We start from the raw sequence: 25428 nt of genomic DNA on the forward strand, positions 1-25428 counted from the left end.
AGAATTAGATGAAGCTGGATGAAGCAGTGTACGTCTAAACACAGTTCTCTTACCTTAGCTGGACAGTCTGTTGAATGTATAAGCTGTTCTGTTAACTCATTTCCTCCCTGAAGCTGCTTCTGTCTTATGTCCCTGATACTGCTTTCCTTCCCCTGGTGCGCTCTACAGTTAAGCTCTTTTGTTTCTGGTGGTAGAAATTTGTCAGAGTAATCTGCATTTTTTTCTTTATTATTTCTATTATTTTTACTTATATATTTTATTATAATAAAATAATTTCTATTATTTTAGTTTCTCTGCCTATAAGAATTTTAATTACTTACATAAATAAACCTGAAAAAAATGAAGGAACTTTAAAAGCTTGGATCTCAATACAGTTCCCCTTTGGGACTTTGCCTAATGAGTTCCCGCCTCTTTGCATGTTTCTCTTTTTAGAGATGTTTGTTTAAGTTGCAGCTGATGTTATCACATTGGAAAAATACAGTTGAGTTGTGCTTTAGCTTCTTTTGTTCTTTAATTTCTAAAAATGTAATAGTTCTTAGTATATATTTTTGGGAACAAATTACTAAAAAAAATCTCAACCAGTGAAAGCTTAATTCATTTCGGAGAGAGTAAGTCTTCAAATTGTACTCAAAGGTCCAAGGGAAAAGAATGCTTTAATCTTTGAGGTCAAAAATAGTATCCCTTGTCCCTTCAATAGGGACCTCCAAACTTATTTTTAGATGCACCCTTTCTGTCTCCTAATGGTTTGTTCCCTCCCTATTAAGTATATAGATCACTTTGTGGAGTTTGGTTCTGAGAGGAAGTAGGGGAGATGTTGGAGATTTTTTTTCCTATTACCTTGGAAATGTTTTCCCTTTTAGAGCATGAGCATGAAGGATGGAATTTTTTTTAATGTTGATTTATTTATTTTGAGAGAGGGTGCAAGCAAGGAAGGGGCAGACACAGAGGGAGAGAGAGAATCACAAGCAAGCTCTGCACTGTCAGCACAGCACCCAGTGAGTGACAGGCTCAAACTCATGAACCTCGAGATCATGACCTGAGCTGAAACCAAGAGTCAGATGCTTAACTGACTGAGTCACCCAGGTACCCCAAGGATGGGATTTTTAAAGCAGTTTTGTTGAGGAACAGTTGACATACAGTAAACTGCATCTTTCATAAATAAATGGATTTGTTTTCTCAAACACTGATTTCAGCTGTCTTACTAAATCTCTGATTGTAACCATTGTCGTTCAGGAGAGATTATCCCTGTGACCCTGGGGTTATCTCCTTACCTTTGCTGTTTCCTTCACTTAGCTTCCAGTCTTCCTGCACATGACTTGCAGATCTTCATCTCAAGCCCTCACCTCAGTGTGTTCTTCATTCCACTTGCAGCCCTGCCATTTCTTTTGCCTGCCCAGCATTCTCATCTCAAGCACACATTGAAGGCCCTTGTCTAGACTGTGTTGAAGACCTTCTTTTGGTTCTCTCCCTCTGCTCTCTGACACACTGTTGCCAGGAGGTTCTGTTTGAATTGCCTCCTTGATTATATTTACTCCCTCACTGCCTGAAGCAGCTTCATGTTGTGTTCAGGACAGCCTCCTGATGACATTAACCCAGTTCAGGCAGCCTGTCTTCCTGCCCACTTCTGTTCACAAACTTTTTGGTCCAGTCTAGCTCTTTCCAACTGAGGTTCCACCTGGGAGTTAAGGCTTGAGAACTTAAAGCATTCATTGCGTGTAACAAGTTGGTTTGTGTCGTCCTGCTCCTTTAGAATGGAACTAGTTATGAATCTTTCTTGGGAGAATTGAGGATGTAATCACTCAGATCACTTTCATACAGCTGCTGTTCCAATTCAACTGAGCTATTCCTTGGTCCTGGGACCCCTTTCCACATCTTGGTTACATTTATTTCCTCTCTCATTTGGTAACCAGTCCTGTCCCACCTTATACCAAGGCCTCTTGGATGATGTTTTCCTTGGTCCCCTGTGAAAGAATACTCTTCCCTCTTCTCCATATGCACATGCTTTGATCCCACACAAAGACATGTATGGAAGGCATGTGCATACACATGCTTTGACTCAGCATCTTTTCTGCATGTGTTGTTGCCTTTTCCACTTTCCTTCCTTATGAAAATATTATTAAACATTTCTTATTTCCTTTAACAGAAGGGGAAGCAGGGTTGCTCCCTGGCCGCCATTTGTGCCCCCACACTACTCTGAGGCCATGTGTGCTGTGGGAACTCTTAAAGCTTGTTTGGTAAACTGCCGAAAAGCCCTGCTGACACAAAGATACCTGCTTTGAGACACTTTAGTTGCAAGTGTTGCTTTATTACCGATTTTCTGTCTTTACTTTGTACCTAGAAGGCCCTAATGAACTCCTGTACTTAACTACCATTTTCTCTGCCACCCTTTTAAACCTGTAACACTGCCCTAAGCCACCTTGCCCAGTAGAGAACATTTGAGATAAAGGCGGTTGCCAGTGAAGAGTGAGTTGTAAGAGGAATGGATTGAGTAAATGAAGTATTGTTCAGCTGCTCTTGAACTCCGCATTTTTATTATAAATGAAGTTATTTTTCTGTACTTAAAATATACAGTTAAATCCCAGTGCAACGAAAATAGACCCTAATAATATAAAGTGGCAGTATTTGAAGAAAAAAAAGTTAGCTGTCTCAAATGTCAACCAGTTCAATAAAACCTTTTTGAATAAAACCTTTTTCAACTGATTGCAGTCATGGAGGAATTTTGGAAATACTAAAAAAACACAGAGAAGGAAAGGCGATGATAATACAGTGAACATCACTGATAACTTTTTGGTGAATATATGTCTAGTCTGTTGTATATGTATTTTCCCCATGTCAGTGGGTGTTCTCTTACTAAATTTTTTGTAATGTCAATTGAGGATTCCGTTTTTAGGGAGAACCTTAGTTTCTTTAACCACTCCGCTATTACTCATACACTTCGGTTTTAGTTTTTCAACATGAATACTAATGTTGTGAATATCCTTAGGTATAAACCTTGTATGTATCCAGAGTCTTAACTGCTGTGTCAAAAGGAAAACTTGTGTACTTACCAGGCTTTGGGACACACTCACCCCACCAGAAAGGAAGCTTGATCAAGCTTATAATCACAGTCCAAGAGTACAGACTTATAAAAAAGTCACTCTGTAGTTTTCAAAGTGTGACCATTCCTGATGGAAGAGAAACATCCTAATAGAGCATGATACAGGGTTCCAACTGGGAAATTTAATGTTTTTTTCTCCATAGATTATTTGTGTTCACTTTCTGAGTTTGCAAGTGTTTCTGGTGGCATTTGCATCTTATTTTTGTGACAAGAGCCAATCTTCCCTAAGATGCTAGAGGGAAAGTCTTCGCCCTACACTAAACAGAATGAAAGGCGTTTTTTGAAATTTTTTGTTGTTGCAAACCTCTTCCATCTATCTCCAGTATCCTGTTGGTATTTCTCGAGAGTTGAGGCAGGGTCTGTCCTTTGTCTGTGGTCACCCACAGTTAGTGAGAGCATGGCTCTTCCCACACAGAAAATTACATGAAGGCTGTGTACTAGCGATTAGCTTGGGGAAGGAAATATTCAGCCATTTGATGAAACTATCAGTTAAAAGAATTTTTGGAGAAGACTTTGGAATTTTAATTACTCTTTTTTTAAAACATGAAAAGTACCTCAGTTTAAAATAGTTAAGCCAAGGTAATATTAAAATCACTAAATTGTATTTTGCTCTCTTCTAGTATTAATTTTAAAGACCCACAGTTTGCTGAAGACTACATTTTTAAAGCTGTAATGCTTCCAGGAGCAAGGTAACAGCGATGTGGCCATTAAATATAAACTGTCTAGTTTTATTTTGTATGAACAATGTTTATCCCAGTACTGAATATTGTATTTTCAAATGGTCAGAAAACCAGCACCAGTACTGAAACCAAGTGACTGGGAAAAGTCCAGCAATGGACGGCAGTGGAAGCCCCAGCTTGGCTTCAGTCGGGACCGGCGGCCTGTCCATCTGGATCAGGCTGCATTCAGGACTTTGGGGTGAGTGGTAGGTTGCTGTCCTTTGTATATTTTGCTTTTTTGGAATCATTCACAGGCATTAGGTCAATGTTTATGTCATAAATACTTAAGAAGCCTAGTTGGCAAATATTTTAATGACTTTGATGCTTTTATGCTCTTCTTCATTTTTTAAAATTCACTTCCGTTTCTTTGGTATATGTATTATGCTTTATGTATTGCTTGAGAATTCTGTTATTTTCCCTTAAGAGGTTTTGCTGTCTTTCTGACAGTTATTTCAAAGGAATAAAACATTCTCTTTACCCTCAAAGTTTTAGCTGAATTAATATGCGGCAGAATCTGTTTAAAGTGTTACTCAATATGTTACCATATATGTAATGCGTAATACATAACAAGTACGTAGTATGATACATGATCAATACAGTAACTCTTAACTTTGATCCAAATTCCTACTCCTTGGAATTTGTCCTGAGAAAATAATTTTAGAGAAGCATAAAGTTATATGCTCAAATCTCTAATGAATTGTTATCAATAATAGTAATACTCAATGAGAGGAATAGTTTAGTAAACTAGAAGATGTCACCATGGTATTCTGTAGGTGTACATATTATAATTTTGCAGACTATGACAACTATAGGGTAATGTTTGATATAATTGAAAATAGCAAGATACAGAGCAGCAATGTATACAGTGATAGCAACAGCATGGGTCCTTAAGGACAAAACTGAAATATGATACAAAAAAGAAAAGTAGACTCACTTTTTGCATGAAGTAATTAATAAATTAATTAATTTAGTAATTAGTAATTAATTAATACATACTTAAATAATTACCAATTAAGAATCTTGGTGTGGCAAATGAACATATTCTGTCACCATTACTATCCGTGGTACTATTTTGAACTTTGTTAATTATAAATCTTTTAAGGTTGTGTTCTCTTAATCACATCTAGTAGTAAAGAGACCACTACTAGCATTTATTTAATTTGTGTCAGCTATGATGTGGTGGCTAGATCTATAATTTGTTTTCTGGTTGGTGGGGTCCTTTTACAGCCATGTTATGCCAAGGGGCTCAGGGGCTGGCGTTTACGGCAATGCTGCACCACCACCTGCGACCTATCAGGGAAACTTATACAGGCCACTGTTGAGAGGACAAGCCCAGATTCCAAAACTCATGTCAAGTAAGTTTTTATTAGTTGATTATTTTACATGCTAAATTAAATATTACAACAAAGGTAAACCAACCTAATCTCATTGCTAAAAAGATTTATCAGGGCAGAGATAGTGGACTTAAAAAACATAATTTAGGAGAACTGTAAGAGAATGCTTCATGTAAATTTTGAAGATACTTTTATCTTGGCTGTGTATAGTTAATTGAATAATATGAACTGGATTTCTTATTTTCATCTGTAACTCTACTAGAGTGAACGTATGCAGAAAGAAATATGTGGAGAGATTGGCTACTTACTTCATTAATACAAGTATTGGGGCAGTTAAATCAGATGCTAGATATGGAATTGCAACCTCTTAATCAATTGAAAGCTGACAGTATCCCTTTCTCACGATGCATATTGTATCTCAGGATTCCTTAGGATAAAGCCAGGCATTGCTTTAGGTAGTAATACTCCTTTAACTCTGGTTCTATGAAAATCTTGGCCCTTCCCTAACCCCTGGTAACCAGTTTTGTGCACAGAAGTGGTCTGGAAATGTTACCCATTGAAAATAGTTACATGGCATTTGAATTGGCAGTGGACAGAGGGAAGAAAGAGTTAAAGGTTAGACTTTTCATAGATTCTGTATTAATTTTAAACTGTATTCCCATATTGTTATTTTTGAGTTCCGTGGTTGTGTTTGTTTACCAAGAAAGTAGAAGTCATGTGCCAGGTTCTCAAAACCATTTTCTTTGTAAGGTCATTCCTAGTTGTCTGGTTGCTACCCAACCAAACAATGGCAGCATGGCAGCAGGGGGATTTGACTGTAGCAAGATGCTAACATTTGTTAAATCTAAGTGTCATTTATTTTTCTTTCTGAATGCTTGAAATATTTCATGAAAATTAATTAACAAAAATAGAGGGAGCTGCTGTAAGAAATCTTTTTCAACCGAAGTTGTAGGGGTGCCTGGGTGGTTCAGTTGGTTAAGTGGTTGAGCACCCGACTCTTGGTTTCAGCTCAGGTCATGATCTCATGGGTTCAGGAGTTCAAGCCCAGATCAGGGTCTGCGCTGACAGCACGGATGGAGCCTCCTTGGCATTCTCTGTCTCCTTTCTCTGCCACTGTCCCATGTGTGTGCTCTCTCTCTCTCTCTGTGTCTCTCTGTCTCTGTCTCTCTCAAAAATAAACATTTTAAAAAATGTTTAAAAAAACGGGGGGGGGGGGGCGCACCTGGGTGGCTCAGGTGGTTAAGCGTCCAACTTCTGCTCAGGTTATGATCTCACGGTTCATGAGATAAAACCCTGCGTTGGGCTCTGTGCTGACAGCTCAGAGCCTAAAGTTGCCTTGGATTCTGTGTCGTGCTCTCTCTCTGCTCCTCCCCCGCTCACACTCGGTCTCTCTCTCCTTCAAAAATAAACATTAAAAAAAATTTTTTTTAAATAAAAAAATCAATCTTGGAGTTGTCAAAGAAATACCAGATTAATGTGAAGATTGTTGGGAAGTATTTATGATATGTGCCTACCACTGTTTGCATGCTAATTAAGTTATAAACCCATATTTTAACCTAAAGCCCACCCAGATTTTCCTAATCTAGTATCCAGGAAGAAATGGGTTCTAAAGGTGTCTCTCTCAGAGCCCTCTGTGTTCAGTGTATTCTGTCTCTCTTTCTCTGTATGCTATGTGGCTTGACATTGAATGGAGCATTATCAGACTCCATGAAAACCATGGAGTTCAGCGGTTTTATTCTATTTAATGAACACAGAAGGGGTACAGAATTTAATGGGTCTTGTGGGGATCTGCTTGGTGCAGTAATTTACTTAATTCCTTTCCCCCCAAGATTCAGCAAATAACATTTCTGTATATTTCCATATATATATTATCAAGCCATGCCACATACAACAAGAGTCTTGTCCCTTTGAAAGAGCTACCTATGCCCTGAAATTTTACTAGTAAATGCTGAAAGCACATCCAGCTTATTGGTTTTTTTTTAATGTTTATTTTTGAGAGAGAATGCATGTGCATGCTCATTTGGGAGCAGGAGAGGGGCAGAGAGAGGGAAACAGAGAGTCCAAAGCAGGCTCAAGTTGTCAGTACTAAGCCCAATGCAGGGCTTGACGGGGACTGAACTCACATACCTTGAGATCATGACATGAGCATAAGTCGGATGCTTAACTGACTCAGCCACCTAGGCACCCCTCCACAGTTAAAGCCAGCTGTTTATTGACACATTCCTTGCCAGTTCCTTTTTTCTAATGGCTCTTCACCATGCACTTCTATCCATAATGGTATCACAGCTTGCAGGTGGGGAAAAAAATTGAGACACAGAATGCTAGAGCCAAGTATAATCTCCATAGGTTCTTTCTCAAGATGATGGTTATGTGGCATTCCTGAGGTTGTTGCGTCTAGTAAACTTTGAGAGATTTGGAAAGAGGTTTGAGTAGCAAAGGTAAAAGCATGTGTTCTCCATTATGCAGCTTCCTTCCATTTCATGTTTCCTAAGGCCCAGTCACTGGGCTTGCTGCCACCATAATCACCCAGCTACTTACTTAAAACTTTTTAAAGTCTTTTTTTTTTTAACTTGATTTATTTTGAATACATAAATTACAGTACAACCTTAGTTTGCAAGTATAATTCATTCCAGAAACATGCTTGTAATCCAAAGCACTTTGTATATCAAAGCGAATTTCAAGAACCATTGGCTCAGTTGTGATCATGTGACATTCAGCATCACGTACTACTCGTATCAACTACTCATTTTATCAAGTTAAAATTTATTGGAAATGTTTGCTTGTCTTGCAGAACAGTTGCAGAACAAGTTACTCGCAATCCAAGGTTTTACTGTATATCAATACCGTGTGACATGAGTTTGATGTGCTAGTTGTATTTTTTTCAAATATATGTCAAATACATAACTGTAAAGACAAAAAGCTTGTTCACAGACCCCCAGAAATTGATTGTGTGTATCACTCATGGTATACACTTTGGGAAATGTTGCCTAGATCTTTTAGGGAATCCTAGGCCCACATGAGAATCTGTAAACAAAACATGGATTCCCTTCACAGAAAATCACTCACTCAGTGTGCAGTTTGTATAAATCTGAGTGCTTCATTCTCAGGTCCCCTATCAGTCTGCAGAATTCTTCTCCAACAGTAAGAGAAAGAAGGAAGTCAGAAAATTCTTTTATTTATCAGGGTCACACCAGAGGTAGAGAATTTCATGTCTTTTGGGGCCTGCAAGTTTATAGTTCTTAGTTTGCCTTCTTTAGGAACAGTTACCTCTTACGAGCATCTGTGCATTTTACTTCAAATAGTGGGTTCACCTCTCCCTTTTTATTACTTTGAGTAACTCCTCTTTTGCCATTGTTACAGTTCTTATGAGATCTAATTTGTTTATACTTAGAAAGAGACTTTAATTAGAATCTATTCCAGTTAGTCTCTATTTTAATTACATCATTAAAAATGGGAAATAAGTTTTATAAAGTAAGGATTGACTTAGAGCAAGAAGACACAAGTGGCCCTCTCTGCGTGGTGACTTGTAACATTGAGCTACCTGAGGATTAGTGCTGGAACTCTATACTTAACATCTTTTCAAAGGGGATGGGAATGGTAGGAATGAAAACGTTTATGGGAAAAAAATCAGGAAGAATACGCTATTTAAATTGAGCCTACTACAGTGGGGCATTTGGGCTTAGAAATACACAGCAAAAAGTCAGGTGGTATTAAGCTTAGAATAACTGGTGCAAAATTCCAGGAGCATAATGGGGACAGATTACAAGGGTGGAGAGGCTGGTTTTTTCCTCCATATTTGTAGTGGCATTTTAAATGAATTTTAACTGTAGTTCTTGTTAATTAAAATGTGGCAGGTAATAAAACAGGCTCCCATAATCCCGTGATCCTGCAATTTTAAAGCGGTAATTTTTTTCATTATATTCTTCTTATATGTAATTTTTGAAAATTGGATGATCATACATGTATTTTCACATATTTTTTTATTAAAATGTAACATATAAAGTTCTGAGTCACAAGTGTACAGTTTGATTAATTTTTATGAAATGAACACACTCATGTAATCACTACCCTGGTCAAGAAGTAGAGGGGTGCCTGGGTGGTTCGGTTAATTGAGTGCCTGACTCTTGATTTCAGCTCAGCTCATGATCTCACAGTTGTGAGATCCAGCCCTGTGTGGGGTCTGTGCTGCATATGGAGCCTACTTGAGATTCTCTCCCTCCCACCCTCTGCTCCTCCCCTACATGTGCGCGCGCGCGCGCTCTCTCTCTCTCTCTCTCTCTCTCTCTCTCTCTCTCTCTCTCTCTCTCTCTCTCTCAACAAAATAAAACAAAATGTAGACAGGGACCAGTCCCCAGAAGCCCACCCTTCCCCCCATCACGTGCTTTCCCAGGTGCCACTCTAGCCCATCAAAGGTAATTACTATCCTGACACAGGTGTCATAGATTTGTTTCATCTGTTTGTTTTAACTTTATATAATGGGACTCTTACTCCATTAACCTTTTAAAAAATTTGCCCTCTTCTGTTTGACATTTTGTTCTGAGATTTATCCATATTGTTGCTGCACATTTCATCACTTACACTGTTCCATCAGTGACTACATCACCATTTCCCTCTCCAGTTGGGGTTGTGTTTGGGTCGGTCAGTTTGGGGCTGCTGGAGTAGCACTGCTGTGAAATTCTTATGTTTCTCAGCACACATAATATAAACATCTCTGATTAGTATGGACTAGTAGTAGAATTGCAAGGTCAGGGTTCTGCACACATTCACCTGTAGTGAATAAGTTTCCCAAATTACATTCAGTTTATACCAGTTTGCATTCCTTTCTCAGTGCAGGGAAGATCCAGTTACTCCACATTCTAATCAACCCTAAATATTATTAGGCTTTTCACTTTTAGCCATTCTACTGGATGGGTAGTGGTCTCCCACTCAGATTTGAATTAGCATCTTCTTGATGCTTACTGTAGTTGAGCTTTTTTCACATTTATTGACCCTTGAACATTTGTGTGTGTGTGTGTGTGTGTGTGTGTGTGTGTGTGTGTGTGTAATATGCCTGTTTGAGCCTTTTGTCCATTTTTCTACTGGGTAATCTGTTCCTTTTGCTTTATTAGGAGTTCTTTTATATTCTGGTTATGAGATTATTTTTATATTGGGAATACCGTTTTCCACTATCACTGTTAGTTTTCCTTCTCACTTTAACTGGCATCAGGTGAGGAATAGGTTTATGCCAACATTTGGGAACTCTGGGTGAAGAGCAGTGGGAATTCTTTGTATTCTTGTAGCTTTTCTGTAAGTGTTGAAATCACAATAAAAATTGAGGACAAAAATATTCATAGATGTTTGATGTGTGTTGGTGTTTTTAGAAGTAATATTTTAAATGTCGTTTTCCAGTTGCTTGTATGTAGAAATGTAGTTGTTTTTTTAATTTTTTTAAATTTTTTAAATGTATATTTGTTTTTGAGAGAGAGAGGAGGGGAAGGGCAGAGGAGAGGGAGACACAGAATCGGAAGCAGGCATGGGGCTCAAACCCACAAGCCATGAGATCATAACCTGAGCCGAAGTCAGATGCTTAACCAGTTGAGCCATGTAGGCACCCCAAAACGTAGTTGATTTTTGAATTTGACTTTGTATCCAACAACCTTACTAAAATCATTTATTCTGAAAGTTTGTATATTCTGGACTTTATGCCTACATAATCATGTGATCTGTAAGTGGTGACAGTTTTGTTTATTGACTTTCTAATCTTCATGCCTTTTGGTCTTTTTTGCTTTATTGCACTGTCTAGGACCTCTGGTGTAATTGGGTAATGGTAGACATCCTTGTTTCATTCCTAGCCTTAAAGGGAAAATTGGTAATATTTCACCATTAAATAGTGATGTTTGCTGGGTGCCTGGGTGGATCAGTCAGTTGTGTCTGACTCTTGATTTTGTCTTAGGTCATGATCTCACAGTTTGGGGGATTGAGCCCCTCATTGGGCTCTGCACTACAGTGTGGAGCCTGCTTGGACGGACTCTCTCTCTCTCCCCCTACCCTGCTTGTTCTCTCTCTCTCTCAAAATAAATAAATTTAAAAAAATAAATAAGCAAATATGTGTACTGTAGTTTTTTTTTCTTTTAGATAAGAAATATTGAACCAGTTTTTTTCTGTTTCTTGTTTCTAGTGGGTATTGAATTTTATCAAATGCCTTTCCTCCATGTTGAGATGGTAATGATGTTGTTTGTCTTTCCTTCTGTTATGTGGTTAAAGCAACTTGGCATTAACCATTGGTAATGATATACCAATACCAGGTATTATCATTTTTTAAAAGTCCTTGCTAATTTGATAAGCAAGGAATAATATATCTTTGTTTTAAGGGATAATTTTTAAAATTGGTACTTTGATCCTAATTTTTACTAACCAGTTTTTCCTTAATAAATTTCCTATTCATGTATAAGAGCTTCTTAAAGCTCTTTTTAAAGTAGAAGAGTGCACAGTTACATCTCCTTTCTAAAACCACAGCTCTGTTGGTTATGGAAAAGACTTGGTGGTTGTTTTAGTTAGGGAAGGATGAAGATCTGAACTGATCTATGGCAAAGTGGATTCAAAGTGGAGAAGATAGGAGAGGAACAACTGAAGGGCTGGATAATTGAATATGTTACACGAGGGAGAGAAGATGAGGCTCACTTTTGCACTGTGGACACCTGGGTGACTACTGAGAATTTGGAAATCCAGGAGGGTAAAGGAATACGGAAGAATATGCTGAGTCTGATTTTTGTGCACGTTGAAGTACCTGAAGACATTGAAGTCATGTGCTGGTAGTTAGTAATACGGTCTGATTCTTGCTCAGCAGAAAGGAGAGGGTTTGGAGAGAGAAAATTGGGAATCAAGCCAGAACTGTAAAAGCTTTAGAAGGATTTGGATAAGTAAATGAATTTTAATTGCCCTTGGTTATAAGAAAACCTAGAAAAGCTTGGGGTTCTGAGAGTAGACTTCCTTGAAGGCAGCCATGTCATTTCACAAGTTATTCCCTGATAATAATTGTCCTAATCTAGAATGGTCACTGCAAGATAGTAAATTGGTCACAGTTAATATGATGAGCCCAGAGAAATGGTGCCTACTATCAAGAAAGGAAATCCCGGGGCCCTCGAGTGTCTCAGTCAGTTAAGTGACTGACTCTTGATTTTGGTTCAGGTCATGGTCTCATGATTTGTGGGATTGAGCCCCGTGTCAGGTTCCACGTGATTAGCGCAGAACCTGCTTGACATTCTCCCTCTCCCTCTCTCTGCCCCTCCCCAGCTCACACATGGTGTGCTCACTCTCTCTCTCTCACAAGAAATAAATAAATAAATAAATAAATAAATAAATAAATAAATATTTAAAAATAATAAATGATAGATCAGCCTTCTTTTTTTATAGAATCTCGAGCTGTAAAATTTGATCAGAAATAGTTTTAGTAAAATGGAAATCTAATAAGCCATTTAATTTTTTTTTAATGTTCGTACTGTCATAGCTGTTTTCTTCATGTGGTGCAAAATAACAAGAGAGACCACTTGGTCAAACTCTATCTGCTGTAGGTGTTTCTTACTGTTGGTTTGTGATTTGTCTTTGATGTGTCAGTTTTTGGCTGATGAGTAATTGGCTCGGGTACTGAAAACTTGTTGGAGTCAAGTGCAGTCTTGAGCATTCCATGTGAATGAAGCATTTCATTTCTCCAACCCAGAGAACCCAGTATGTCACTTCACTTCATTTCAGTTGGTAAACTTGTCAATTAGCCGCATTTGAAAAGTGATTTTTGATTAGTGCAATCAGTAAACATGGAATCTTTCCCGTGATTGCCATGCTGATTAGGTAAATTGTCACTTGAGGAGCTATTGGTGAAGCCTTGGTTTATATGGCCTTAGAGCTGTAGAAAAGAGATAAGTTTTTAAAGACCAAAGGAAAAAAATAACTGTCATTTTTCCTCTCTAGCCTGTGCCTTTCTGAAGTGCAAGTCACTGCTTCAGAATTTTTTTTTCTCCCTCTCAAATGGATCTTCTGTTAGAGCCATACAAATGAATGATAATAAGTTTGTTTTACCTTCTACTTCATTACTTATCAGCCAGGAAATATTTCTGCTTTATGAATACTTAAGGGCTATATATATTTCTCAGAGCCACACGAAGAGATCTGTTTAAAAGTAGCCTTAAAGGTTTTCTTTGATCCTTTTTATTTTTCTTTTATGGGTTGAAAGCAAGAGATGTTTTAATAATTGTGTTAGAATTTTTACGTCATAGGAAATTTGCTTAGATTTTAACAAAGAACTGTAGTTTTTGCATGTGCTGAGTTTGCTTATGTAAAAACACTTGTTCTGGAAGTGAGAAATAGTAAAAGCAAAGTAGAGTGGGAAGTACCTGTAATACTAAAAGTGATGGAATAGGGACTTTGGCCATTTGTCTAGGCACTTAGAGTTATATGAGTAGACTATTGAGAGGGTTCCTTCTTTCCAAAGAAAGTATTCATGGCTAATGAACTTTATATTCCAGTTCTACTTACAGATCTTGTGCTTAATCTAACCAGTAGCATATTTGAACCTAATCAACATGTGTTCTTGATCATGGTGACTTTCCCTCCATTGGTACTGTTTCTAGGAGAAGATATACAAGCTTTTTTTCTGTCTTTATTGGTCATGAAACATTAGGATAAGCATTTCTGAAGGTTTCTGTTAATGTAGATGTATCTTTCTGTTACCTTCACTTGATTTTAAATTTATTAGGGATCCCGTTTGGAAGCTTCTGTTAAGTACCATGCAGAATTTGTATTCTATGGAACCAGAATCACAGAATTCAGTCTTCATGGTAAAAAAAAGGTCATGTTTCCAGGGTTAATTACCACTGTGATCCTGGGACATGGACATATGAAGTACAGAGCTAGACAGGGATCAAATGAAATTTACTGTATTTCCTTTGACTTTTGTTAAGCTAATTTTCTATATGTAAGACACTTAAAATACTTCTGGAAACATTTAAACTAATTCTCACTAAACTAATTTGTGTGCAATATATGAATAGACCAATGGACTTCAAGTTTAACAAGGTAATGATCAGAGAAAGTGGCGCAAAAGTTGATTTTACTTTCAGTAGATCACTTTCTCATAAATGGTAATGTGTTGAAAGTCACGTATGTTTTGAGGTAAGTGTGTCTTATGTTTTTCCATAGGAATAAACCATACAAATGATGATTGCTGTTTTTGTAAAAATTTCTGGTTTTACCTCTTAGGATTATGATTTTTTTCTGATTGTGTTTGGTCTGTAGTAGTGATTCAGAAGTTATTCTGGGCCTGTAGAGATCCTTTTTGCCCTGTTTTCTGTGGGTTGTGTGGTAAGCCTCGTGAGTTCCCATTCAGGTTTGGAATTTCTAATGACCACTGTGAAAACTCCTCAGCAGTGTTCCTCAATTTGACCATTACTAGTCTGGTTTTAAGAGAAGAAAAGAGACTTAATTGAAATTGACTAGAGATACCACATTTTCATTCAAAATGGGTTTCTGCATGAAAGTAATGGTGGTGAAAGTTTCCTGCTCCTTTGTAAGAGAAGCATCTCTTCTGGGTTTGGCTGCTGGACACTCAGGCTGGCCGAGGAGCAGTAGGCTATGGTTGCACCCTGCCCTGGCCAAGGGTCACCTCTCCACGTAGGAAACTTCCTTCAGGTGGCATAGTCAACCTTGTCGAGGCCAGGGGAGTCCAAGGCAGTAGTAGTGGGTTGTTCACACTGGAATCATGTGAACAGCCAGGTCCTCTACTTGTACTTATTCCATATTCTCCTTTGTGGGGCTTTTAAGCACAATTTTACTTTTCTTTTTCTCCGTTTTTTGTGTTTTTTTTTTTAAAGTAAACCTAGACTGTGTTTTTTTGGTTCCTAACCAGAGATGAGCTTTCATTTCTTCTTTCCTTTAAGAAAGTAATTTTGGGGGCGCCTGGGTGGCTCAGTCGGTTAAGCGGCCGACTTCGGCTCAGGTCATGATCTCATGGTCCATGAGTTCGAGCCCCGCGTCGGGCTCTGTGCTGACAGCTCAGAGCCTGGAGTCTGCTTCAGATTCTGTGTCTCCCTCTCTCTGACCCTCCCCCGTTCATGCTCTGTCTCTCTCTGTCTCAAAAATAAATAAACGTTAAAAAAAAAAAAATTTTTAAAAAGAAAGTAATTTTGAAAAGCATGTTTCTAGTTTGTGTTTCCATTAAAATGTGAGCCTGAATACATTATGGTAAGCCTTGTTGTCCTTGGGTCTTGGGAGTCTGGAGGAGGTTACTGTCCTCACACAGTGAACTCATTAGACAACTCCTGGAACCAGCTGTTTTAATTAGGTCACACACGGACCCCACTAAAGAAGGGTGGCCAAGGTGACTGTGAGACTGGAGACGGGAATGGAGTGGCAGTTGGTTAACACTGACCTTCTGAGCCACTGAGTGCCTTCCTCACCAGTGTTTGGGGCTGCTCCTTTCAGCTCCTTTACGTGCAGAACCAGCAGCCATGTAATTGTTTCTTGGAGTTAGATATTGGCAATTCAGCTTTGTGTTAGGGGAAGAGGTTTGACTCAGAAAACAATAGGAAAGTGGGCGGTCCCTTTACTAGCATCTCTCTGGCCTGTGTTGGGAGAGATGTGTGGGCTACACTTTATAATAGCTAGGTGAAGCAGGGTTCCTTCCAGTTGCCGTGCTTAGGGGGAAAATTTCAGGATTTCTATTGAAGTTACTATTCTTTCAGTTTGTATTTATGGAAAAGAACCTAAATCTTTACCTTTCTTTTGCACAGTATTTAAAATAAAAAATGTGAAAAGTATATACCTTAACATACACATGCACACATACATAGGCAGGGAGAGAGAAATGAGAGTATAATGACCAGGGTTCCTAAAACTATGTTTCATTATCAAAGGAAAAATAATAAAGCAAAACATTTACTGACCCAGTTGATTTTATATCTTTGTACATTTGCATTGTGTATAATTATGCTAGTTTATTTGGTTTATATTCAATCTTAGATTTTTTTCAAGAATTTTTAATCACAAAAATATATAGGTAGCTGAATCATGATTACTTCTTAATTGGATTGTGTTTGTTGTTTTTGTTGTTTTGTTTTCTTTTTTTGGTGTTGAGTTGTAGAAGTTCTTTATATATTTTAACCCCTTATTGGATATATGATTTGCGAATATCACTAGGTTGTCTTTTTTGTTTTGTTGATTGTTTCCTTTGCTGTGCAGAAGCTTTTTATTTTGATGTAGTCCCAATAGTTTTTGTTTTTGTTTTTGTTTTTGTTTTTGTTTCCCTTGCCTCAGGAGTCATATCTAGAAAAAGGTCCTGTGTCCTTTGTCAGAGGAATTACTGCCTGTGTTCTCTTCTAGGGTTTTTATGGGTTTGATTACATCTTAAAATTTTCTGTTAACCCTTCCCTGTTTATTTTCCAGATATGAGGCCCCAGGATTCCTGGCGGGGTCCTCCTCCCCTTTTCCAGCAGCAAAGATTTGACAGGTAATACTAAAGCAGACATGACTTTTAAGTATTTTTCCACATCAACATTTGAGGTTTGGGCTTTCTCCATGGTTTGAAATGTACTTTGTTCCCTCCAAACAGTTTCTGTTGTATCTGTTCTTTAGACACAGATGGCTAACACGTTGAAGTAAAAGACTCCTGTTTATATACTTTCCTACTTTTCTTGGTCCTTGGCCTTTTATTTTATTGAATGTTTTAAGGTACCCTGAAAAATGCAACACAGAGAGCTTAAAATTGTATTAGATTTTGGTCAGGCTAAACAAATTTCTTTTTAGAAGGGTTGCGCAGCTTAATGAGGCATAACTAATGGTGTTCCACTTTTATCATTTCTGTGCAGGCAACACAGCATTAGTACAGACCTACCATTGATTCTTGCTACAAACCTCTTGAAGTCCTAATCAGCTTCTTTGGTACAACTTTTTCAGTGCTGACAAGCCTATTGTAGGGCAGTGTCACTGTAGGTCAGTAGTTATTAGTTGCCACTGAAAACAGTTTCTTTAACTACTTAAGACTGAACTGAATTAAACGCAGAAGGGACTCAGAAGAGGATTATGGGATCTGCAGTCTAATAAGTACCGTGGACTAGGAAGAGTGTGACATGGTTTAATAACGAGGGATGTTTGACTTGTGTTCTTTCATTGATAAGTTGTGTGCTCCTAAGTCAGGTGGTGTCTGCACAACAAGACCGCTAGGCATGTTATGAATAATTATAGTAACATCTGTAGAATAATTTTTTAGAGGGCGTCTTTAAGATCTATCATTTTATGCTGGTTTTGCCAGCATCAGTAAATGCGGAAACCAATGAAGCCCATAGTAAGGCTTCCCTCTTTGCCTTCCCAGTTCTAATCTGTTTTGTTTTTCTTGCCTTTACCGTTTTAGCATTCTGATGTGTTCATATCTGAAATGAATAAAATGTGTTAGGAACAGGGTTATAAATGATGCTCCCCTTTTAAGAAAACTTTCTTTAGACACTCTCAGACATCATTTCATTATTTTTTTCAAGAAGATAAAAGAAATGTTACTCAGTTGCTTTAATAGTATCAACTACTTGGTGCAAGCTGCTTTTTCATTTTCAGATGACTGATACAATGCCTGTATTTATGTTTTGTTCAGTATAAGTGCTCAGAGAACACCATATGCACTACTTCAGCATCCTCAGGATAGGACCATTTTCAAACAAATTAAATGAGCAAGGAGTAAATCTTTCCTAAATTACAAATGACCACATTAGAACTGATCTCATTTTAAATAACCATCCTTCTGCATTAAGTTTGTTGAGTTTGATTTTCAGGCAATTTCTCTACTTCTTTCCCATATTGTTAATAATCACTGACATTTATTGTCTGCCTATCATGTGTCTGCACTGTGTAAATATACCTTTAGAAACATGACTTCATTTATTCCTCCTAGCAACCCTTTGAAGTAGATCTTGTTTGTTTTTACAGATGAGGAAACCTAGGCCCACAAATCTGACAACTTACCTAAGGTTTCTCTTCTGTAGCATTCTTACTAAGAAACTTTCACTTGAATGAGCAGAGTTCATCAGAACACTGACTTGAGCATAATGTTATAGTAAAGCCGCCAGGACTTAGAGGAAGTAAAAGGTCTCCTTCCACTTCTGAGGAGGTGCTCATTTTTCATTCCCAGCGGCTCTCCTTCCCTGTGTACACTAAAAGATTCTCTAAGATCATCATCATTGTCCTGATATCCATCGGGTTTTTGTTCTTCTGCTCTAGCCAAGTACTGGTATTATCCTGACTGCCTTTGTGAACCCTGCAGATTAGGAGCAAGTTTTGTGGGGCATTCATTTTTGGTTTAGTTTTAGCCTGAAACTGGAAATCATACCTTAAGGCAAATGTTGAATGTGAGCTTAATAGAAGTCTGTCTTATGTCTTAGACTGTGGTCTTTTAAGAAACATACCATTTATTCCTAAAGAAAACAGTTTGAATTTGGCATTCCTAAACTTGTGCATTAGCCTGTTAGCAAATGCAGTGAGTACATCGCTCACTTCTGGAGCACTTACCAGTCTAACCATTCTGACTTCACAAGATGTAGAGGAGAAGATACACACCGGCAGTCACTTTGACTTTGCTGAGATGTCACAACTAGTAAGTAATAGAATTCTTACTGGAACCAGTTTTACTGATCCTTATTAGTTCAGTAGTTGCCTGCCACATGATTTTGAGTGTTTGGTTGAGAGCCCTACTAGAAAAGAAATACATGGTTTTTTTTATGAAATACATGGTTTCTTGAATTTTTTCTTACTTTGAGATAGTATCTGTAATCCATATGTTCATTTAAAAATGCAATAGGAACACTGCTTCTCCCCCCCACACCGCCCCCCCCCCCCCACACACACACACATGCACACACAGACAAGCCAGTGCTAACTTTGAGTTAATGGTAAACAGAGCATTCGAGTTCTGCCCTATTGTCTGTAATTCTTGCTAGTGGAGGCCTTCTCTTTTCTGGCCATAATCAAGGTGGCCATTTAATTTTTAACATATGGCCATTAAGTTTAGTTAGTCTTTGAAAATCTTTAAAAATTTTGCCATATATATAAATTAAAAATATCCAAAGTAGTTACTTCGCATTGCCAGCTACTTTCCAAAACAGAAATTTGGAAACTTAAGAATATTGTTGCCATAGACAAAAAGTAAGAAAGAGACTCCTAACTATAGAGAACAATCTGGTGGTTACCAGAGGGTACGAGGTAAGGGGGGAAATAGGTGATGGGGATTAAGGAGTGCGCTTGTCCTGATGAGCACAGGGTGATGTATGGAAGTGTTGAATCACTATATTGTATACCTGAAACTAATATAACACTGTGTATTAACTATACTGGAATTAAAATTTTTTTAAATAAATATTAAAAAAAAAAATAGAAAGTTGACAGTAATGTTAAAAAAAAAAAAAAGTGTTGCCATCCATGATGCCAAATGCCTCAGATAGGTTGCCTCAATAAATAGCTACTAATTTAAAATAGTTGAAATCTGTCAACCTCAATGCTTCTGTCCCAGATTTAAATAGAAGGCAAATTATACTTGTAACTATTTGCAAATTAATATAATTAATATAGAAATACGGTAAACTTGTGGAAAGTAAGGGATTCTCTGCCAGTAAAAAGGAAAAGAGGGTAATTCCTGTCCCTCTTACTGTTTTTTCTGTTTAATTTCAACTAAATTATTTTTATTAAAAAATGACTAAAAAATGTTTTAAGTAATTATTATGAACAAAGAGAGGACTTTGTGTTTTTAAATTTTGGCTTTGTTTCTAACCTATTTTTAGAACATAAAATAATGTAAAAATGCATTTATAATATATTCCATCCATGTGAGCAGATTTTCCAGAAGCTCAATTGAGTGAGTTTGATCATTGCAGAACTGAAAAAAAAATTGATTACAGTTAACACAATGTGTGAGTTGCATTTTTGGTATGTGGGTTTTGTGTGAATGGCCCAGTTTTGATGAGCCTCCTTGGTTATAGTACAAAACATTAACCCCTCCCTCATGCACAGACCAGAAGAGACCATTCCTATCTCTGTAGAGCTGTTCTTGCTAAAATATATTTGTATTAATAACAAACCTGAAAAATAATTAAAAGCCTGAATATATGGATATTCTTTCTGAGATACAGATTTTTTAATTTTATTTTGATTCACTTACAGCAAATTTTATATTTATTAGAGCTCTGGTTTCACCACTAACTAGAAAACAGTATTGGCTGGCTTCTCTGGAGTTCTTCAGAGTCGTTCTTTGAGCCATCACACAAAAAGAATTATCTTTGGTGTTTAAAAAAAAAAAGCAAGTTCCAAGTGAAGGCAAGGAGAGTAGGAGGGTGGAGAAGATGGACTGAGGCTTGAATAGCTGTGAGAAAATTGGACTACCCAGTAAGCCCAGCTCTGAGCTCCCATCCTCGAACACCTGGGAGGTGAAATTCTTGTGCTGGTATGGTTATCATTAATACGAGTCAGTGCTTTAGCAATTTTAAAGTTTGACTGTAATTTCTCCTAACATCTGTAATGGCCCCAAAGCATGTGGTGTTGAAATATATTGGAGAATTTTGCTTCTGTTTATTCTTTTTAGTGACTGTTCTATAAAATGGAAGTTGAGGAAAATGTCTCAAGGAGAAAGTTGTATCTTAAATGGTGATTGCCTTTCTTAGAAGGTGTATCTTTGCTACATTGTTTATGTGACGGTTTTAAATTATGATTTAATACAGCATACCTGTAGCTTTGTATCTGCAAAGTTAAAATAGGCACTTGAAGACAATTAAAACATTTCTTTTGACTAGTAATCTGGGCCGGCAAACTGGGTTATAATAGCTGTTGAATCTGTGTTCCCATGTAAACTGTACACCAAATGCCAGTCAGCCCATGCCAATTAGTGCTCATGTTGCTAGGTCACCATGGTCAATTGTAAGCTGCATCAATAGAACTTGAAAAGATTTCCTCCTGATCAGACCTTTTGACATATTGAGCAGAATAATGGATGGGAAAAAACAGCCAAGTCCCCTACCCTAGATTCAAAATACTGAGCAGTAAGAATTCATTTACAACCTGCAATTAACTAGAAAGAATGGACTCCAAGAACGAGTCTAGACATTTTTAAAAATCAAGCCCATTTTCCTATCTTGTACATGTTTACACTTCGGATAGCATCTTAAATGTAGCCACCTCGGTGATCTTGAGTCCAAATCTTTGGGTGACCAAACAGAAATTTCACAGTTGAAAATGAGCAAAATATTTTAAGTCCTACCTTTCTGATTCAATGGAGTTTAAGTACCTTTTTAAAAAATGGTGATACTTTATGAAACATGTTAGACTACGTTGAATATGAGGGACATAAATGTCACTCTAATACTGTGTGTCCCATTTGACAAATGGCAAATTAGGTTGTCCTAAGATGTGGAGATGATGCTGGATAGTTTGAGACAATGGGCTGTATAACAGATATGACTTCTAATGCCAACATGATTCTTCTCCACAGAGGCGTTGGGGCTGAACCTCTGCTGCCATGGAACCGGATGCTCCAAACCCAAAATGCAGCCTTCCAGCCAAACCAGTACCAGATGCTAGCTGGACCCGGCGGGTATCCACCCAGACGTGATGATCGTGGAGGGAGACAGGTGATACAGCGTGGGCCATGGGACAAAAAGCCTGCTGCTCACTTTATACTTAGCATGTTTTCTTAAAAACATTTCTGGAAAAGGTCACTGATAGAGTAGCTCAGCTGAACTTGGCTCCCTCATTGTAAAATGTATATAGGGTGGTAATCTGCCTTACTAAAATCTGTTACACCATGAAGAATTTTCATCCCCAAGGCTCTTTCAATCATAGCAGTCAGTGGTATTTAGCACAAATAGGGCCAGTTGCCAAAACCTATTTTTTTTTTATCATTTAAGGATGTTGTTCTTTAAATAGAAACTAGATCTCATGATAGATATTAATGTTCTAGAAACTGAAAGTAAGAATCTATCCTTTTAACCTTTTAACCTTATTCATCTTAGAAGTCTCCTATCTTGATTCATAAAATACCCTTTTTCATGGAATGAAATCTCTCCTTCATCATATGTTTTTTGTTTACTAAATTTAAATAGCCATACTTGATTCAGTATAATAATTCCTAGACAAATTTATTTGGTATGTGTAAGCTTCACTTTCTTCTCTGTAAAGCATCCGGTTTTAGCATATTTAAGCCAGAGGTCTGTTTGTCTCAGTCTATTTGTCCCCCAGCCATTTGACACCCTGGTCAGTATTTACATGCTCTGCAATCAAATCCTAGCCAGAGAACAGGGTCAGAATGCTGCAATTTAGTGTTTTAGTGTGTGTGGTGTTCATGGAGTTTGGCATCTGCGGTGATGTGAAGTGGTTTTAAAATTGCTTACCTGGTATTGCCTGCAGGTCTTTTGCAGTGCTTTGAATATTAATTTTCATATGCAGGTTCCTGCCATGCATCCCTTTATGTAAGACTGCTCTTTTGACAGCTAAGAAAAAAAAATTATACTTTTTTGTGTGTGTTCTTATAAGTGTTCACTTCACAAGAAAATAATCATTTTAATTATCTTCTGAGAGAATTTTGTTACAATCCATTAAAGTCTGTTCATAGACTTTGAACACTGTCAGCCCAAGATGTCTAAAAATCCCATCAATGGTTTGAGACTATTTATGTTAGAGAGTTGATGGGATGATACTAGGCAGTCTAAATAATGAGTATTATTGAAATGGGGACATACTTATAAACTAGAAAAAACCCTGGAGAATCTTCAGTCCAACCACCTCATCTTCCAATTCGGAAACTGAAACCACGTGGTGCCTGCACTTGGGCAACAGAGTTGGGGCCTGGCTGCCCTGTCCTTCTGATCCTGGTTCATCATGTTTCCCATCTCCTTCAGAGGCCTTCCTTGTAAGGGACTCTCTGCTGTTATAGCAGGTAAAATAATTATTCACTTAGAAGATATAAACTAGTTGGTAAGTTTGTAATTCTTTTAGGACCTTTTAGAAATATTTTCTCAATCTCTCTTTTCATGGAGATACTTTTTATTAAATCACAGGTTTTGAAACACTATTAATTGCAGAAGTTCATTGTTAAAAACAATGTTAATTATGATCCCCACTGTATTTTAGTGAGGTTTATATGACTCATAATTTAAACTACTCTGTGACAACATGGGGGCAGGACAGTCTGTTTCAGAATCCTGGAAGCCTAGAAAGGAATTTTGATGGAATCTTATGTTGTGCAGAAATGTTATTTGCAAGTCTACTAGGATATGTTATGAATGTCACCGGTAATTGTTCATGTAACAATCTAATGTGTTACTTAATACTCTACAATTTATAGCTAAAAAAAAAAAAAAAATCCCTAAAATAAGTAGTTCATTAGGCCTCAACTCACTTAGCAAGCTCTTGCCTTGGTTAAGCAAAAATGACTTTTCTAGTGTAATATGTCTAAAGATGATGTAGGCATCTTACTACAGTGTGGCTTGAATTAATGCCAGGGATGGCAGGGAAGATTGAGAACCACAGAACACTTAACTATAGTTCATTTGTGTACATTGTAGGGAATTTCTTAAGTGCCTGTTATGGCTCATTTGGGTAGTTTTCAGCAGTAGCATTTGTGCCAGAGTCCAGCTTTGCAATGAGCTTTGCATAAAACTGGGGGCCCAAAGCACCTATTTATGAGACACCTTCCATATGATATACTTTTAAGACCTATTCAGCTTCTTTATGGTGTGTTTTTCCAGAGCAATGTAAAATTAATTTCTTTGCAGAGGTGTTAATCCAGAAAATAAACTCTTGCTTTTGCTTATTTTCAGGGATATCCCAGAGAAGGAAGGAAATACCCTTTGCCACCACCCTCAGGAAGATACAGTTGGAATTAGGCTTTTGTAAAGCTTTCCCAAATCCTTTCATCGTTCTACAATTTTATGCTATTTGTGGAAAGATTTCTTTCTCAAGTAGTAGTTTTTAATAAAACTACAGTACTTTGTGTATTTCTTTTAACTGTGTATATTTCTACTGATCTGATCTCACTGTTTATGTTGCTTTCCAAAGATGTGTGTTGCATAATACAGTGGATCTGAATTTATTATTGCTTGTAAAACACATTTGATGGAATAGGAATACTGGTTTTTCATTATGGTTAAAAATCAAACCAGCTGTGGATTTTAAAACACAGTGTATTCTAGATCATCTGAGATCCATGCTGATTTTTAATGCACAAGAATTAGGTATGAACTCTTGAGTTGGAACCCTCAGCCAACTAGAGTATATATTGTTCAGTATTTCTTTGGAAACATTTCATTAATGTACTTGTCTTATGAAAATTTCTGAACTTTAGTAAAAAAAAAAACAAAAAACAAAAAACCTCTGGTCTCCTGTGTCCTTATTCTTTTATAAACATTGAAAATCTTGGCCAAATGTGTTTTTTTTTAAGTCATTTTTTTCAGAAAACTATTTCTATAATTAGATATCAAAAGAAAACCAATGTAGCAAGAAAACCCAGCCATCTCCTATATTAATAAGTATGTCAGCTATTGATTTGACTATACCTTCTCTGTGAGAATAAGTTAACATACATTTTATAAACTTCATGCAGACTTGTACTCCAGTTTTAAGGACTTGTTTTAAATCTTTAAGGTGAAAAGTTTAATTCATAGCTAATTAGTCTGTACTCCTTAGCATGTTTTTTACGTTATAATAGATTTGTTTTCACTCATTTTTTTTCTTGCTACTTAGCACACTGTTATTACTCCTTATATTTATGCTTGCATTTGACACATGGCACTTGCACATGCATTTTCACTTGTTTGCCAGGACAAATTTACACACACACACACACACACACATATACACACACGCGCGCACGCTTGCTGCTTTGTTTCCATTTGCCTGTTCTAGCCTAAGATTGTAGAAAAAGGCTTCTCTTTGACCTTTTGACTTAGGACATTTTTGCTTTAATATTTCAGCTAAGGCACACTTGTTACTCTTAGCCTATGTGGAAAAAAGGCCACCTTAACCTTGAATAGGAAGTTATTTTGAAGCTATTGAGTTCTTTGCTGGTGATGGGTGAATAGAGTAGGGTCCTTTATTGTTGAGACAAAGCATCTCTCTGCTGGGCATTAACAACACAACTATTGTATATTAACCTTCACAATACATTAAAGTGATAACACCTTCTGTTAAATGTCTCTATCTTCCAAATACTACAAATGAATAGCCATCTAAATCAAGTATTGCATATTCCAAAGGAGCCCATATAAATGTCTTCCTGTCTGTAGCT

At 37.3% G+C, this 25428-nt stretch overlaps 1 protein-coding gene across 1 annotated transcript in view; it reads left to right on the plus strand.

The window, feature by feature from the left end:
• XRN2 (5'-3' exoribonuclease 2) overlaps nucleotides 1–24143 on the plus strand; it is a 77916-nt gene extending 53773 nt beyond the window's left edge. Inside the window, exons 25-30 of the mRNA XM_042980996.1 lie at nucleotides 3718–3786; nucleotides 3884–4015; nucleotides 5044–5171; nucleotides 16563–16626; nucleotides 21637–21775; nucleotides 23963–24143. Of these exons, the coding sequence (XP_042836930.1) occupies nucleotides 3718–3786; nucleotides 3884–4015; nucleotides 5044–5171; nucleotides 16563–16626; nucleotides 21637–21775; nucleotides 23963–24028 (598 nt within the window). The 3' untranslated portion in view covers nucleotides 24029–24143. The remainder of the gene's footprint in view (nucleotides 1–3717; nucleotides 3787–3883; nucleotides 4016–5043; nucleotides 5172–16562; nucleotides 16627–21636; nucleotides 21776–23962) is intronic.
• Nucleotides 24144–25428: the final 1285 nt, after the last annotated feature.

The sequence above is a fragment of the Panthera tigris genome, chromosome A3 (genome assembly GCF_018350195.1).
Source record: "Panthera tigris isolate Pti1 chromosome A3, P.tigris_Pti1_mat1.1, whole genome shotgun sequence".
In the NCBI taxonomy this organism is placed as follows: Eukaryota; Metazoa; Chordata; class Mammalia; order Carnivora; family Felidae; genus Panthera; species Panthera tigris.